This window comes from Grammomys surdaster, unplaced genomic scaffold (genome assembly GCF_004785775.1).
Source record: "Grammomys surdaster isolate TR1022 unplaced genomic scaffold, NIH_TR_1.0 66, whole genome shotgun sequence".
Lineage (NCBI taxonomy): Eukaryota > Metazoa > Chordata > Mammalia > Rodentia > Muridae > Grammomys > Grammomys surdaster.
In genome coordinates, this window is record NW_021604568.1 from 552,966 (window position 1) to 571,259 (window position 18,294).

The 18,294-nt window shown below is 43.9% G+C and overlaps 1 protein-coding gene across 1 annotated transcript in view; it reads left to right on the top strand.

Annotated features, from left to right (window-relative positions):
* Entpd1 (ectonucleoside triphosphate diphosphohydrolase 1) overlaps window positions 1-18,294 on the top strand; it is a 78,332-nt gene that overhangs the window by 50,117 nt on the left and 9,921 nt on the right. The window contains 6 exon segments of the mRNA XM_028775961.1: window positions 900-1,027; window positions 9,802-9,919; window positions 12,499-12,649; window positions 14,277-14,436; window positions 15,399-15,635; window positions 16,584-16,844. Of these exon segments, the coding sequence (XP_028631794.1) occupies window positions 900-1,027; window positions 9,802-9,919; window positions 12,499-12,649; window positions 14,277-14,436; window positions 15,399-15,635; window positions 16,584-16,844 (1,055 nt within the window).

The window sequence follows — 18,294 nt, forward strand, 5'->3', positions numbered from 1 at the left end:
GAGAGAGAGAGAGAGAGAGAGAGAGAGAGAGAGAGAGAGAGAGAGAGAGAGAGAGAGAGAGAGAAACCATCTCATTTTCAGATGATTCTGTATTATGTGCCTGGAATAATAAGAAAGAGTCTGAAGATGGTTTGGGAAGTTGACTGAAGAACAGAACAGACTGTGTCATCAAGATGGATGGACTGATGTAACCTTCCATGTTCTATTCCCAGTCTCTTGATGATCTATTTAAGTCCAGTTGAAGTTTTATGCATTTCTTTATTAATTGCTTTATTTAATTTCTTTATTTAATTGCTTTATGCAATTCTTCTAGTGGAGCTTTTAAAATGTTCTTTGTCAAGTAAGACTAAAACCAGAATAGATTAGCTAATAGACTGACAGCCAAAAGTGTTCAGAACTCCTCAGGATTAAGGTGACTGTCAGTTAAGGTGATTGTCAGTTTTCCATTTAAAGGCGTCAGGACCCAAAAGGTATATCAAGCCAGAAAGTGTTATGCAGTGGTGGGATTTAATGTTTGATGTTTTTAGCAAATTAAATGCTTTGTGTATATTTTAAAAACACAAAGGTCTGTGTCTTTTGTTAGTTGTTTCTTGTCTTTTGATTGACTCGTCTGACCTGTTAGATAAGACACCCACGTGATTCTCCTTCTCATTCCATTTATGTAAGTGGCCTGGTTTTGCCTGTTTTTCTTTGCAAACCGCCAACTTGACCTTGGTCTTCATGATACAGACAAACCTTTTTATTCTTAAATTATTTCCAATAATTTACAAGTATTTTGTGCTTACAGATAGGCTCCTTATTAACATCTCTGGTGTTTCTGGAGAACCATCGTAAAACCAGACAAAAAGGCAAGAAAAATCATTGTTTGCTGATTTCTTATGTTTTGTCTTTGGCTTTAGATTCTAAGGTGAAGAGATTTTGCTCCAAAAACATTCTGATCATCCTTGGTTTCTCCTCTGTCTTGGCTGTGATAGCTTTGATTGCTGTGGGCCTGACCCAGAACAAACCATTGCCAGAAAATGTTAAGGCAAGTAAAATCACAAATATTTGCAATACAGTTATAATTTTGTTTTATCTTTTAATTTAAAAAATGTAATAAATAAATTTATATGTAAATATATAAAAATTAAATAAATATAAATAATATAAATAAATTAAAATGGTATATTTTACATTTAAACTGAAAAGACAATAAATATATCTATACAGGGCCTACCTCACATGAGTAGGTCATTGAGCATGTTGGTACATATGTCATGTGGGCAGTGACATATGCAGAAAGTAACATGGCTGGGGAGGGCCTGGAACACACATTTTGAAGTATGTTCTGCTTGTTGAGAAGATGATGCCCTATGAGCCTGGAAAATCAGATGCATGCCCTGTTTCCGAAACTGCTCCCACCCACCCACATCACTTGCTGTGTAGAAAAAGCGTGGGTGTTCCATTGGCATCTGTTTGTCACACAAATTCATCCCATTTGTGTTGTGGACAGCGGCCACTTTGTCAGGACAGAAACTGGCTGGCGCCGGCTCAGTGATGGTGGTCTCTTGCCTCTTAGTGTTTAGTGGCATTGGCTCTCTGGCAAGACTTCACTCGCACTTGGAACCTCATGACATCTTGGTTTTGCTATTTGTTTACCAGCTCCAGAAGCAAGTGTTCGCCTTCTCGAGTGACCTTTTGCATGTCCAGTATTGCCTCACTGGGGAGAAGGGACACTGAGGAGACACACTTAAGCTCTGTGTCCTCAGTGTTTGCTGTGGTCAGGGCTGGCTCCTTCATGCACAGTGGTCTGCAAGTCTCCTGGGCTTCTGTTTCGTTATGTTGTTTGGTAAAAGGGAGCCAGGTCTTTGACATTCATTAAATAAAAGTATCTCAAGAGCAGCTATTGCCCTTGAAGTGGATGTGATAGTATTGCTGATTTATTTTGCACAAAGATAGTTTTACAACAAAAAGCTGACCACTTGTTGAAGCTACTGATTTCAGTAAGATTTCTATCAAATATTGGGAATGAAATGTTGCACAGTACAGACAGATGTCCACCACTATAGAGAGTCTATTAGACATTGTTCCTTTCGAGTCTACTCTCAGAAGACATCTCTGAAATGGTTCAAACCTCAGCTGAATGAATATGGTGTATGAGACAACGTATTATAAAATCTAAAATAAGAAACAAAAGCAGGACCATTTTTTACTGTGTGTATGATTCATCACAGACTACTAAACTATGTGAAGAAGTTTATTGGTAGAAAGCACAGTTGGCCTCCAGAGTCTATGGGGATTGATTGCAGGTCAGCCACCTTGAATATCAAAATCTGTGGCTAGTCAAGTCTTTTATGGTACCCAAAGGATACCATTTGCATATACCCTATTTGAGGTTCTGAGATAAAATTCCCATATATTTTCCCATAAAATTCCCAACCATCTCTAGATTTCCAATAAAACCCAATATAATATAAGGCCTATGCAAATAGTTGTCATGCTATATTTATTGTTTTAGGAACAATGGCAAGAAGAAATGGTACAGGTTTCACACAAACAGATTTTAGAAAATGTATTTGCTCTTTCATTTGCATTTATTTGCTCTGCGATTCTCCATGAGTGCAGAATTCACAGATATGCAGAGAGGATTGTATTCCTGTCTCAGAAGATCTTATAAAGACAGCCCTCAGCCAACTGTTTGTACACAGATTCTTTGTTTTGTGAAGATGACCTAGCCTTGCCTTATTTCTGCTGACCACGGTTTGGGTTCAGTTTTGCTGATGAGGTGGTGGCCTCGTGCCTGGGGCACATCTGGCATTCCACAGGGAGAGTACTTTATTGTGCTCACGCACTTACTTGGACGTTCAGTTTTAAAGATACGGAGGACAGGGACTGGGGTTCGCTTGTCTTTACATACATTTTATGTATTCATTCATCTAATAGGTAGCCATTGAACATTTACTCTGAGGGTCTGGAGATGCAGCAGTGAGCACCATTGGGAAAGTATAGGCATTTATGCTGAAGGGGAGGAGATAATCACAGCGCAAGTGTCAGCTCACAGCCAGTCCAGTGCCCGACCTGAGTGCTGATGCTATAGACATCTGCTGACTCAGCAGAGTGACCCGCATCTCAACGGAAAGGACTACACCCTTCTTAGACACAGGCTTGTCAGTGTAGGAGGCAGACCACTAGCCCAGGACCCTCCAGACATCCTGTTTACACTAAGTGTGAATGTTCAGAATGAAGGCTTGAGAATCTATCTTCTACAGATATCCTAAGGCATTTTCTTGCCACGGAAGTCAGTGAATTCCTGTGAACCAGTACTAGGTATGCATTTTTAGATGGCCAGCCTGTGCTTCTGAAAACAAAGGCTTCAGTGGAGTGGACAGGCAATAGCGATGTCTAATTTTGTCCTTGGAAGTGTGCTTTTGTCTCCATGGGTCCCGGTGGGGGAAATGCTTTGAGGTTTGCTCTGTCCACAACTCCTTAACTCCCTGCTCATAACTGGACACTGGCTGTTGGTATGACTCTTTGCATGAACATTCCACATTTTGACATTCAAACTGGCCCTATACCAATCAGCAGGCTTGTATTCAGAATGACCCTACTGTGGAAATAGGCTCAAGGGGCAGGATGCTTTCATTTCAGTTGCAGTAACAGTGAGCATAAGCAAGGAAATCCCTTCCTCCAAACCTGAGTTTCTCTACATATCATGTGGAAACAGTAATAATACCTACTTTGTGGTGGGTTGGAATTAAGTGGAGCAAAACAAGCAATGGCTTGTCAGAGAATGTAGCACAGCAGAAGCCATGTGCAGTGGGCCACTGTCAACACCTGTTTATAGAGGATGTATTCCGTGGAAGCCCCTTCCCCCGTAGCATGTTGTGGTTTTTGAGCCAACACTCTGCAGGATTTCTCACTGCTGCTAAAGGGTCTGCTTTTCCAAATCAGGCTAAAATGATACTCTGGAATTAGCATTTTTGATTCTCTTTTTATGGAGAACTTGAATTTGCTTTGGCTCATACTCTTTTTTTTTTTTTTGTTTTTTGTTTTGTTGTTTTTTTGTTTTTTCGAGGCAGGGTTTCTCTGTGTAGTCCTGGCTGTCCTGGAACTCACTCTGTAGACCAGGCTGGCCTCGAACTCAGAAATCCGCCTGCCTCTGCCTCCCAAGTGCTGGGATTAAAGGCGTGCGCCACCACCGCCCGGCTGGCTCATACTCTTAAACGTGCTTGAAAAGTATCTGTTGTTATTTTTACTTTACTGTATTCTTAACATTATCCTTTGGAAAATCAGCACGTGGAGATGGGTAGTGATACTGGTTCTACAGCAGTGAGGATGTAATTAACAACCACTAAATGGTCTGCTTTAAAACGATTCACGTAGTGCATTTTGTGTTATGCATGTTTTACCGTAGGTTTAAAAACAACAAAATAAGAGTTTATATTCAGGATCTAGTGACTATGACTAAAGGAAAAAAAAGATGAATAAATAGTTTCTAGATGTTTATCATCTCCACTGGCATTGCTGTTTATAGGGTATTAGAAACACATTGTAAAAGATAATCTTTGTTTATAAGCCCAGGCTCCCTGAGACAGACCAACAGGGCTGCCAAAGTCACTGTTAAAGCTACAAACACTTTAAAGGCAGGGAGGGTCAAAGACCCAGTTTTTCTGTGAGGTTCCCCCGGTAGTTAGAGTCATTGTCCCTTTTGGACTGCTATAACAGACTACTACTAAAGTATAATTTGTAAAGATGGGATCTTTACTTTCTCGAGTACTTTCTCTTCTGGAGACTGGGTAGCCCAAGGTCTATGAATTTGTTTTAAGTGTACTTCAAGTCTAGCAAGGGCCTAATCTCTGTTTCTAAACCAACATCCTGGACGCTGCATTGTGGCAAGGGGACACTACTCCTTGTGTGGACAGTGGATTAGAGGATTAGAAAAAGGCAGGCACCTTCCCAATGCCCACTTCATTGGGTCATTAATTTACTCATGAAAGTAGCATCTTCATGCCCTGAATATGCTCATGAGGCCCCGCCTCCCAGCATACCCACATGGGACTCAGTTCCAAAGTGTTCATATTGGAGAGGAAAGCATTATGCCAAAGCACCTGGTTGTGCTATTTAGGGTAGAGTGTGTAAGCCAGCCCCAGGCTCACTGCTTTAGATTATGAGACTGTGGGTTGTTGAGGGAAGTATTTTAAAAAAACAAACAACCAGCAGGCTTCCCGCGCTACTGCTGCCAACTCTCTCAGCCCAGGCATGGTCCTGAGAGGCTACTCTCTCTAGCTGATTATGGGCATTGAGATATTTTTGAAGGGATAGACAGTAGGGAAAATGGAGGAGTTGGTGTGGCCTTAAAAAGGCCACATCAAAGGTTGATTTAGTCTCTGATATCTGTTTTAACTGGATCCAGCTGGAAGTCCAGGACATCAGTTCAAGCAGGTCAGTCCAGCATGTCTGACGAGGAGACTCACCAAAGCTGTATATTCTGTAATACACAAATCTCAAAACAAAATTTTAGTATCATCAAGATAACCTCTTTTTTGTAGTTGTTGTTTGTTTGTTTCTCTGGAATCTAATTCTCGGGGGTCTCCCTCTATCAAATCTGATCCATATTACTCTGGAAGGTGTATAAACACTAAACACCTTTTCTAAAAACAAAAGACAAGACCTTTCTCCCAAATCAGCATATCCTTGAGCCAGTAATCAGAAAATCCTTTATTTAGACCTCTCTTCAAGAGGAATAATATAACTACAAAACTCAAAATCATACTCATTTTGAGAATTAAAACAATCCAAAACAAATGAAGTAAACTAAAATACTGTATGAAAGGAAGGGAGAATCATGCTGTTCATCTTCTATCTTGATTCTCCCTCTCTCTCTGCATCCTTCTCTATACAACTCTTAGCGCTGCCTCTCTTTTCCCTGTTCAGTCACAGGCCTCCTGCTGCACTAATATTTAAATAGAGTGGACAGGGAAAATCTTACCACAGTAGGTAGCTTAGAAAGACCATTTCTCTATGGAAAATGCGTACTTAAAAAGACTGGAAAGAAGAAAAGATTTGGTGATTAGGTGTTAATAAAAACATCTAGATGGAATTTTGAGTGTTTTTCCCCTTCATTTTCTAGGTGATCTTTAATAGGTTCTAGCACTTTTAAAATAACAAGTACTATTGAAATAATAATAATAATAATAATAATAATAATAATAATGACATGCATATTTCTTCCTTACCATTTGAATCTTATTTTTTCTTTAATATGAAAGGTATACATATACGGATTTTTAGAAATGCTTTACACATGTGCTACAGGAAAACATTGCTTCCTCCCACGGTCAGATTTCCCTAAAGTCACTAGCTAATGGGATGATGTGTCCAGGAAGGAGGAAGAAGGGACATTCCTCAAACTTCCGGCAATGTTGATTTACTGCGATCCTGTGGCCCTGTGTATCCTGGAACATGCTCTGCAGAATGTTCTGGTGGTGGGCAGAGCATAAGCTGGGGACTACCAGGGGCCCTGGGGAGCAATGGAACCACAAGAAGCAACCTCCCCAAGTGTGTAGACTTAGAACATGGGCTGTCCAGCTTTAGCTGTTCTCAAAATGTCAACTGTTTGTTCTATGAGACAATTTAGGAGGTAACCCAAAGCAGCCCTCAGCGGACATGGTTCACAGGTTAGCCCTCAGCAGGCATGGTTCACAAGTTAGACTTCCAGTGCTGTGTATGGGGTAGATTGTCCTCCATTCTTGTGGAATATCTCGTGCCACCTTCTTAAATACTTGCAAACAAGTGTGATAATGTTTTCATATCTCCACAGTCTCGCTGTGTATGGCCTTAGAGAAACAGGCTGACAGAAGCAAGGGCGGCTTTTTGTCTCTCCTGGAGAGGAGGCTTCCATGTTAACAAAAATAGAAAGAATGGGCTGTCCTGATTCCAGATAAAGGCTACTTGCTGCAGCCTCTCTCGCTTTTATCATGAGCCACTGTAGCTGAAGCATTTTCTGGTAGGAAGAACTCAGGGGCTCTGCTAGGAGACAATGGAAAATTTCACTGTGTAACCCAAGAGCCTTTACTCAAACCCTGGGAGGTTTCCGTGGAGTCTAAAGGCTCTGGACCCCAACCAGCATTCCTTCCCACCCATCATGGTCACCTAAGGCAGTTCCTGGGTTCTCATGATTCAGAGAGGCCTGCCCTGTTTGCTTCCTGGTTGTGCTCAGTGCATGTATACAGAGCCTTTTCTTTTTGAGCACATAAAACTAATTACTAAAGAGACCCCCACCCCTGCACTATGCATAAGGAGGCAGAGAACACTGTGGAGGATTGGAACAGCAAGGATTCTCAGGAGGTCTGTACAGAGTGGCCTCCTAGTGAATGGAATGACTTTAGGTACCCAAGAGGCTCTGCCTTCTTCGTGGCCCAGAGTTCTCTCTTAAATTTTCACTCCTGTCTTTTCTACCTGTTGTCTCTTAGGTATTAATAGATGAGACAATATGAACTTGTATAATATAAATATAGATTATAAATATATAAATAGTCCTTTTTTCAAATGGAGGCCACAGTTTGACCTGCACAGCCCAAAGGGCACCATTGCTCTGCTTTCCTTTCCCTCACTTTTGCATTAGAGATGATTAAAGAATGGATGTTCAAGGGCTGGAGAGATGGCTCTGATACAACACTTGCTGGGTGAGCATAAGGACCAGAGTTCTGACTCCCAGGCCACATAAATGCTGGAGGCCGTGGCAGACTGTCCCTAACCCCACTGTTCAGAAGGTGGAGATAGGGGACCCCAGTAGCAAACTGACTAGACAGGCCAGACTAGCTCTGTTGGCAACCCTGCCTCAGTGAACAAGGCGGAGAGTAATTGACAGAGACTCCTGGTGTCAACCTCAGGCTTCCACATGCATTCACTTACATGTGGCCACATGCATGTGAACATACGTACTCACAGGACACCACTTACACTTATGTGAAAACAAACTGCATGTTATCCTTATAGAGCCCAGGGAAGGAGTCACTAATCAATATCAGATTTATCCCCAATTTAGTGAATATTAATTGAACAACATGGGCATTTGTTAGTCTACTCCATGGGAGAGAAAGCTTAAAAAAAAGAAGGAAAGAAAAAAAAACAATAAAGCTTTTATTCTATAAAAGTGAAATCTCACAAATGTTCAAAGCAGCTACATTCCTAATAGTCTCAATTAGAAATAACCCAGATGTCTATCAACATTAGAATAAATAAAAACACAGTGTGTGCACACAGTGGAATACTCTACAGCACTGGGCAAGCATGAATAAAGAACAGTGCTCAAATGTGTTGTACATGGTAGAGTGAGTGAGATTACACCTAGTGCCTATGCTATGAGATTTCCATTAGTTACAGCTCAAAACAGACAAAAGTCATCTTTGGTGTCAAACGTCAGTGCAGTGAGTGCTCCTTGGGAAAATGACTACATGAGCATCAGGTAGCCTGCTGGGCTGGCAATGTCTTGATTCTGCTAGTGTCGATGGGTGTGTACTGTACAGAAGTTCACTGGGGAGCACCCTCGCATCTGTACACTAGAGTTGTCCTTACACATGTCTTTAGAAGGGAGCATCTCCGAGAAGCCTGGCTTGCGCCCAGCCCTTGCTCTACGTTCCAAGGACAAGGTCTTGATTCTGAGCCTAAATCAGACTAGATTTATTAAGTACCTTCTGGTAGTTTCTCATCTATATAAAAAGGATAAAAATAGCCTCTCCTTCTTGGCATTGTTCTGAGTTCAAATAAAGTAATTCCTGTCTAAAATGCTTCACCCAATCCCTGCTTGGTACGCCACCATCACACATGTATGAACATACCTACACATCTGTACACATATGTGTGGAGACAGAAGGCAACCTCTGGCGACATTCCTCCATAGGCACCATCCACCTTTTTCTTTGAAATGCAGCCCTCCCTGGGGCCCGGGCCTTGCTGATCAGGACAGGCTAGCTCACCAGTGAGCCTCAGACCCACCGAGGCCGTGCACTGTCAGGATCTCGGGCACAGCACCACGCCCAGCTTTTCACATGGGTCTTGGGGCTCAAAGGCCTTTGAGCTGCCTGTCTGTGCTCCCATTTTCCCGATTTCATTAACTCCTGCAACTTCCTCCTCCTTTTAAAGAGCTGCAGACATGAAGTATATACGTCTTAACATAAGCCAAATACGGCTTTACAGTTTTCTGAATTAAAAAAGCAAGCCCACTTAGCACTTCTCTCTTTAAAATAAAACTCCACAGTCACAGAACCCAAATCAATTGAACACGTTTATTTCTCTCTGTAGCCTCTGTGGGCTAGCTCAGTGGTCACCAGGCTTGTCTGAACCTTAGAATTCCACAGGCTCTCAGGCTGCTGCTGCTGAGCAAACCACTCTAAACCAGTCTGAGGTGGGATGGGGCGTCAGCCTCTGGAGCTCTCAGCTGATGCCAGGGTGTGGACAAGTTTGGGAAGCCCTGGTTTTGTTTTCTGTTCCTTTCACAGTGTCTCAGCTGCTTCAGCGTGTGGGACTGATCACAGCCTCATACTAGAATAACTGAGCATTTTCTAAATAACCCCATGGCTCAGGCCTGCTCTGGGTAAGGCCTGGATATTTCTAAGGTGCAGTCAGCACCTTGAGTCCTTATCTAGAGCGGGGCACTGGTAATCCATGGCATTGAGGATGGTCTCTCTAGTTCTCAACACCAAATGTTCCACTTAGCTTAGAGAGAGTAAAATTCCTGTCTCTGTCTACTTCCTTTGCAAGCTAAATATGGAGAAGTGTGCTGTCATGCTGATAAGTGTTTTAAATTTGCTTCGCCCTCAGTATGGGATTGTGCTGGATGCGGGGTCGTCTCACACCAACCTGTACATCTACAAGTGGCCAGCTGAGAAGGAGAATGATACAGGGGTGGTGCAGCAGTTAGAGGAATGCCAAGTGAAAGGTAAGATGGGGGCTGTGGGACAGGAGAGCAGGGCACGAGGGCGTGAGAGGCACAAATACTGAACAGAGCCAAATGAGGAACTACCACTGGTATTTTATTATCACTATAAAATGAAGCTGAGCCAGGCCTAGGAGCACAGGCTGGTAAGCAGGTAGATCATCAATTTCAGGCCTGCCTGGACCACAGAGTGTGTTCATGGCCAGCCTGGACAACCTAGTAAGACTCTGCCTTATGCATCTCTGCCAAAACTTGGATGCAGCTCAGCAGTTGACATAGGCCTCACATGCATGAGGCCCTGTGCTCAGTCCTCATTACTCTCAATAGTAACAATAATATTGAGATCAATCCTTGAAAAAGAGGCAAATTTAAAAATAGCTGAAGGTGTAGCTCAGTTATATTGTGCAGGCTTAATATTCATGATGTTTTACGCTAGATTCTCAGCAAAACACACACACACACACACACATACACACACACACACACACACACAAACACACACACACACAAGAGCTGAACAATAATAGCTCTTGTCAATAGGGCATGTCTGTGTATCCCTGTATCACTGCATCCTGTATTTATGAACTCAGCACGTATTTTTCACTCTCATGATCTGTTGGGTGAGCAGCAGCCCTGTCTTAAAAATGAGGGCAGCTAGATTAGACAGGCCATGTCACTTGTTTAAAGTTACTTAAGTTGGCGACAGATGGAGCTGGCTGTCAGATCTATATCTGAGCCTGTCATTTTCAGACTTGAAATTACCCAGAACAACATGGGATTGGGGTGGGGACTCTTAGAACATGGACATAGGACCTCCTACCACCAGAGTTCCCAAGTCAACAGGTCTGGGTGGGAGCCTGGCAGTTTACACTTCTACCAAGTTCCCGGTGCTTCTGGTGGGATGCTCCACCTCTCTGCTTACTCTCAGGCTCAGACTGCAGCTTGGAGGAAAATCTCAACGGCTTTTGTTCTCTTCAGAGGCAGGGAAGAGTAGGTCACAGACTTTTAGGGCTGGGGTCATTTAACTCTCATTTTCCAGGGAAGGAAGCAAAAGCCTGGTGGATTAGTACTCTGTAAATGGCAAGAATCCAGCTGGTGGTCCAGGCCCCTAGCTGCACTACAGGCTTGCACAGAAGTGCTGCTTTATATGCTGATAACTGGATAATCCCCCCAAACCCGCAAAGTCACTTTTAACATCACACCCGGAGGAGGAGGATGGCTGACCACTCAGCTCCCCTGACTTGCTTTGTCCTGCTTCCCACCATGCGCCCTTGTGATCTTGGTCTCTGTTGGCCTTTTGAGCCAAGAACACACTGTTTCTTTTCAAACAGGTAATACGGATCCCAGAAGAGAAGCGACTTTTAATCTGATAGCGAGTAGTTTCCACTGATTTTTATAATTTGCCAAGGAACTGGGCAAGGATAGAGAAAGCCACTTTTCCCGGAGCCTGGTGTGCCAACACAGGCCTTGCTGTACCGAGGCAGTGCTCCGGAGTGCTAAGGGTTCCACAGGTGTCTTTCTTCTGAGGATCGTTATCTGTCTGGACCCACAAATACAGAGCTAGCGAAACACTAAGGACAGATTTCCTGAATCAGACCTAAGCTGCTAACAGAGCATGGGGCCTCTCATTATGTTACACAAACAGGCTGTTAAAAGCTCATCTGAATAATCACCTTGAAAGCAAATTCTTGGTAGGAAGCACTGTGGAATCCACCTCAGAGTGAGATGGAAACTAGGAGTCTTGGCTCCAGTCCTCTCCATAGCAACCGTTAGTTTGCTCTAAAATTGAAATAACAACAGCCTCAGTAGGGAGGCAGGGTACTGGAGCAAAAGACTTTCAGGATTTTCTTTTTCTGTTTATTCTAACAAGGAAACCCTATAAATTTTAGGGCACATTCTATGACATAGCTAGTTAACAACATGCTGTCTTTTCAGGAAAAGCCAGTGTGTCGAGTACTTTAACTTTTGCGCTAAATGTCATCTTTACACAGGGCCTCTAGGAACTAATGTTGCTAATTACAACTCTGTGGAAGGATCATTCAAAGAGGCTAACAGAGAAGCTGCTGTAAGAGCTGCATAATGCTCTTACAATGTCAGAAGGTGTGAAATAGCACCACCTCGTGGCTAAATAGATGAACACCAGGTTTTACCAGCAAAAATTTAAAATCACAAGATTAAAAAAATAATACAATACTATACATGTATTAGCTACTCCCCCCCCCCCAACTATAATGGAATACTTGAGAGAGAAACTTAAAGGAAGAAGGACTAATACCAGCTCTTGGTTCTAAGGGAAACACAGTCCATCATGGTGAGGAAACCATGGCAACTGTAGTCTTGCAGTTCACATCCTTCCTCCCCAGGTAAACCTCTCTGCAAACAGACACAACCAAAGGGTGCCACACTCATTCACAGGTGCTTCTGACTGCAACTACTCTTCCATCTAAGAAATACAACCCGATGTATATTATACCAAGAAGTGTTTTCTATTTTTTTAGCAAACACTTTTTTTTCTAAATGGTCAAGATACACACTCCACACTTTTTCTTTTAAGGGTTTCCATCTTCTGTATCTTTCCTCAGGTCCTGGAATCTCAAAATATGCTCAGAAAACAGACGAAATAGGTGCATACCTGGCTGAATGCATGGAACTATCCACTGAATTGATACCAACATCCAAGCAGCCTCAGACACCTGTTTACCTGGGGGCCACGGCAGGCATGCGCTTACTTAGGTAAAGCAATAGAGAGAGAGTATTGTGCTGGAAGTTAGAGGCGGTGCTTAGGTGCCTGACATTGTGGGACTTGTAGTTACCTCACACGCCAAATCCTGTGCTAGGAAATAAGTTTATTAAGCTTATATAAGTTCTAAGTATTTAAAAGAGCCTGCCTGTCTCCCTTGGGGAAGTAGACAGAAAGATTAAGAGAGAAAGATTAAGGCCATGCACTCCAAAATTTGGGGTTGAAGATAGAATCAATCAATATCTGGGAGGAAGAAGGTAAAGGGAGACCCACTAATATCCCAAGACAAGTAAACTACAGCCAACAAAGCTTGGCTGGTCCCCCCATCAATATCTGTGTGCGTTGTGTACCTCGGACGCTGTCCATCCAGTGTGGCATGACCGCCTCCTCAGTCCACAACACATGAGAAGGTGACTCAGCCCTCAAGGAAACTAGGCATCTATCTAGGGCAACCTGTTGATTAACAGAGGATTATACAGAGCTGCCGAAGGAACTCATGGGATTGCTCAGGATGGAAGGTGGGCAGAATGGCCTGTCACATCAGGACTGCATGAGCAGAGGAGAGGCCGGAGTGAGGGGGGCAGGCCCTGGCAGAGCACAGCATCCGTTCAGTTAGATATCTGTTTAACACTATTAGGTGCCACAGGTGGTCTTAGGTGCTGGGGATAAAGTATCAAACAACATGGAGTTTATGCTCTAGTGATGTGCAAAGGTAGGGAATTGAGAAGCCAGGGCAGTCAGGATTGTGAAATAGGAAGGAGACTGGGAGGAAGTAAAGTAATAGAAGCTCGTGTCTCAGCGAGGTGCTAAATACTAGAAACACATTGCTTAGTCATGAAGGTTACCATGAAGCAAAGATATTAATTAACCAGAGGAAAAAATGCAGTTTAGAAATGTTAAGTTGCTCACCAGAAGCCACATGGCTGGAAAGTGGCAGAGCCAGGGCCACGAGTGGCAGGATCTCTAGACCAGAAAGGGCCTGGTGGAGGTTGGAGAAGTGAGAAGCTGTGTAAGGATGCAATGCAGTTATCAATACTGGAAGGTAGACTGGAGCTGGAAGGCTAGGGAAGCTGTTTGTATGAGCGACCCCATTTTACTCAGAGTCTCTCTGGGTTTCAGAACAGCCACATTTCATCTTCATATGATAACCCTGAAGATTCCCTCATGTCTCCAAGTTTCAAACAGACCTAAGACCTGAATGACAATAGAGGAAGAGTTTTCCCAGGCTGGCTGCAGAGGAACTTGGGTGTCTGGTACTCATTTCTACAGTCCTACGTGACGTTACTCAGAATCTAAGGTGTGGAGAAGCAGGACCACGGTGATGGCTAAAACCTCACATCCCAGCTCTCAATGTGACCAGATAACGCCAGGCTACCTCCACCGTCATTGAAAGAAACTTTGATACTTTTTGAGCCAGGGAACAAAGCCAAACTGGTACTTTAAAAAGAAACATCTATTTAATAACTGGAGGATTGGAACTTGGAGAGACAGAGCCATGCACAGGGTCCTCCTATCTTCCAATCTGGTGTGTTAGGTTCTCTAGCTGAAATGGGTAGGTGTAACTATAAAGACAAAACACAAACAAACCCAAAAGATAATATCACCCCTTCTTTTGTGTAGAATGGAAAGCGAACAATCAGCAGACAAGGTCCTGGCTGCAGTGTCAAGAAGCCTTAAGGACTACCCCTTTGACTTCCAGGGTGCCAAGATCATCACCGGACAGGAGGAAGGTGCCTACGGATGGATCACTATCAACTATCTGCTGGGCAGATTCACTCAGGTAAATGCCTCACTCCACGGATGAGGTGGTTCCCAGAGAGTCAATGCCTTTACTCTCTTGGGCAATATTGGGGTCTTTAGCAAAGTGAATGATGGGTAGATAAATGAATGGATGAACATACTCCTATATTTGTAACCATCACTAGAGGTATATTTGCCTTAGTGTTATTACTGGAGAATATCAAAGCCATGTCTTCATCTCAGGGAGACACAGGGGAAAAGAAAATCTACTTTAAAGAATTCATCTTAAAAGATTATGTGTATGTGTGTGCATCTGTGTGTGAGTGCCTGCACACGAGTGTCTTCAGAGGTCAGAAGAGGCTGTCAGATCTTCTGGAACTGGAGCTACATGCAGCTGTGAGCCTCCCAGTGTTAGGAATCAAATTCCAGTCCCCTGCAAGAGCAGTATGTGCTCTCAACCACCGAGATCTCTCCAGCCCCCAAACATATTTCACTTGATATCATTTTAATCTGGTTAAAAAATAAAACTAACTGGGCAGAGACTTGAGTGAGACCGAGGCAGGAGAATTGCAAGTTGAAGTCCAGCCTGAACAATGTAGTAAGACTAGGTTTAAAGCAAAGCAAAATGAGACCGTATTTGCTAAGTGAGGGGTGCTTGGCAGCCTGCCCCCCCCCACCCCCGTGTGACTCACTCCTCAGCACAGCCACAGGTGGGCACATTATTACCCACATCCATAGAGCCCCCATAATGATGCTTAAAAATAGAGCCTTTTCTGGCCCAGGTCACTCAGCTGGTGGCTGAGTGGGGATTTGTTCTTGTTTAGTGACCATAGTTGCCCCGGCTCCGCTCTGCTGTTCTCTGAGCTGTGTCTTTGAAGCCCTCTTGCTGTCTATTGATCTGGTCCTATTTTGGGAACCCACAGTAGGCTTTGCCCGACTCTCTGCCCCTGGTTCTCCATCTTGGGAGATAGGATGCCCAAAGACTTCTGTCCTTTCTTTCAGGAACAGAGTTGGCTAAACCTCATCTCAGACAGCCAGAAACAGGAAACCTTTGGCGCTTTGGATCTTGGCGGAGCCTCTACACAGATCACCTTCGTGCCCCTAAACAGCACTATAGAGTCCCCAGAAAATTCTCTGCAGTTTCGTCTCTACGGCGAGGACTACACTGTGTACACACACAGCTTCCTGTGCTATGGGAAGGATCAGGCGCTCTGGCAGAAACTGGCCAAGGACATTCAGGCAAGTGCAACTGAATTCAGTTGTGCTCTCCCCACATCTGCTCCTCAGCCCCCACATCCTGTTATTTCCCCTTTGTAATTCAGTAACTGCTCCAAAGTTGGCCATTGCACTCCCCAAGCCTTCTCAGGCAAGACACTGAGCTACATCTGGTGGACCCCTGTGAGTCGGTCGGTCCACCCAGACATCCACTCCCATGTTTGTTTACTGTACTATCTCCAAGGACACCACTCAGATCTTTTCATGGGAATTAATTTCTGGCCCTGGTGGTGATGATAATGCAACTTACATGCTGGAGTATGCTTGGGGGAGGAATGATCATTTGTAAGTTTGTCTACACCATTTTTGTAATCAGAGAGGAAAAAAAATCCCCCACTGTTGGGAAAATACAGAATTTGTCAATCAATACTTTATTGTCCCCAGATGCTTTCTGCATTTTGAATGCAAGAATAAATGCTTGATGTAATGAGATTACCAGACCCTCCCTGGCAAATAAACACAGAGGAAGCTGTCACATCCAGCTGTCCTGTCTCGAGGGAAGGACAGTCAGTTTTCCTCTCTCCTCCATAACCTCTCTTGTTGGTAAAACCATCACCATCAAGACTGCCATCTAGAAGCAAGTGTAGCTGAAAGATACCCTGGTCTCTTATCCACAGCAGCCTCCAAAAGATCTAAGGCATCTTCCCACTCCTGAAGCTCCCAGTCTGGTTGGGGAAAAGGAAAGGGGAAAGCATGCAGACACAGGTACACCTAGGCTGGAGTCTTCCTGAGATTCTTACTTGTATACCTACTGTGTGCTTAGCACTGTGAGGCCAGAGACATTCCCAGGTCATGGCGTTTCTGGGTTCAGGTTTTAAAAACATATCCCCAAGGGTGGTGAAGACAGGACAGGGACACGGTGACACCACACTGAGTATGATCAATTAGCATTCAAGTGCTTCTTCTATTCAGGTTTCAAGTGCCCGGATTCTTAAGGACCCATGCTTTAACCCAGGATATGAGAAGGTTGTGAATGTAAGCGAACTCTATGGCACCCCCTGCACCAAGAGATATGAGAAGAAGCTACCGTTTGATCAGATTCAAGTCCAGGGTGCTGGAGACTACGAGCAGTGCCGCCAGAGCATCCTTAAGCTCTTCGACACCAGCCACTGCCCTTACTCCCAGTGTGCCTTCAATGGTGTCTTCTTGCCACCTCTCCATGGGAGTTTTGGGGTAAGTTTGTGAAATGGTGAGATATATTGGTTAGTGTGTCTGGTGTTACAAGTTGTGCAAGACATGCCTATAAAGCATTTAAATAATGTAGACCTACACACAGTAATGTCTGGATACAACTAGGCGTTTGCTACTTGGCCTAACGATGTTAATGATTAGGACCAGCTTCTCCAGTATCATCTTATTTTTTTCATGGTGCAAACAGGGTGACTGCCGCTCCAGGCTTTATGTCCTCCCCAGCCATCTCAAGGTAGGAAAGAGAATAGTGGTGAGAGGTTTCTCTTCATGCATCTCTCTCACACACCAGAGCCAACAGGTAGCTTTTTAGTCTGTCGGCCAGACCTTGGTGAAGTGCACATCCTGAAGCCGTCTGATAAAAATACCATGTTTGGCTTAGGTTAATTATTGTTTGGTTTATCTACCTGGATAAAATGAGAGTACCATAAACAAGGGAGAAGAAGGGATATGCACCAATCAGAGTCTGCTGAGAGCAATACCCTGAATGTCAGACGTGGGATGACTCCACCGAGGGATTTCTTCTCTAAGAAACATTTGGGAAGCAGAAGATTGGGAAAGCACTAAAGGAGAACTTAAACAAGCATCCGTTTCATTCCCGTTTGGAGGGCTGTGTGACTATTGGATCCTAACTCCCAATTCCTTCTTTTCCTAATCTGTCCAGAACAAGATAAGATAAAGAGGAAAGATGCCCCTTGGTCTATTAATTATTTAGATCGCCTGTTGTTTCTTGAGACCAAACACTATTGTAATCACAGTTAAGAAGTACATTGCACGAGTTGCCTACCATCCAGCAAGTGCCAATTACAAAGCCATGGTTACAGATGCATACATTGATTGTCCACAGTGTCAATCAAAGAATCGGGGGCCTTTGTCTACCTTTCTCCCTCTTGAGGAAAAAGAACAGATGAGAGGAGATTTAGTTCCACCCCTGGAACCCAGAATGAGAGGTATTTGTTCATTTGCATGGTCTGTATACCCAACCTAATGTCACATAAAAAGCCCCAGGCACAGAGAGCACAGGGTCTGCTGTCATCAGAGCTGACTGAACTCTTGTGCTGTGAACCGTAGGTGCTCTCTGTACTCTTAGCCTCTGAGAAACAGTCGGGAGAGCCATGGACCCAGGCATGCCTTGTGGCAAGGGATAGCTTTCCAACCTTCTTCAGAAGCTCCTGGGAAGAGTATTGCAGCAGCACTGGCTGCAGAATAGTTGGTCAGCTGCTGGCATCAGTTCCCCAACCAGAGCCTGGCTTCAGTGCCATGTGGTGGTATTAGTTCCTGTTATGCTTTCAGAGACTTGGGTCCTTCCCTGACTTGAGTGAAACTTTTTAAAGAGGAAGGAAGAAGGCACAATAGGGAAGCGTATGGATAAGGTTGCCAAGAATGCTAAGGGCTTTTTCACTGTAGTTGGAGCTAGGAAGGATAAACCCAACCA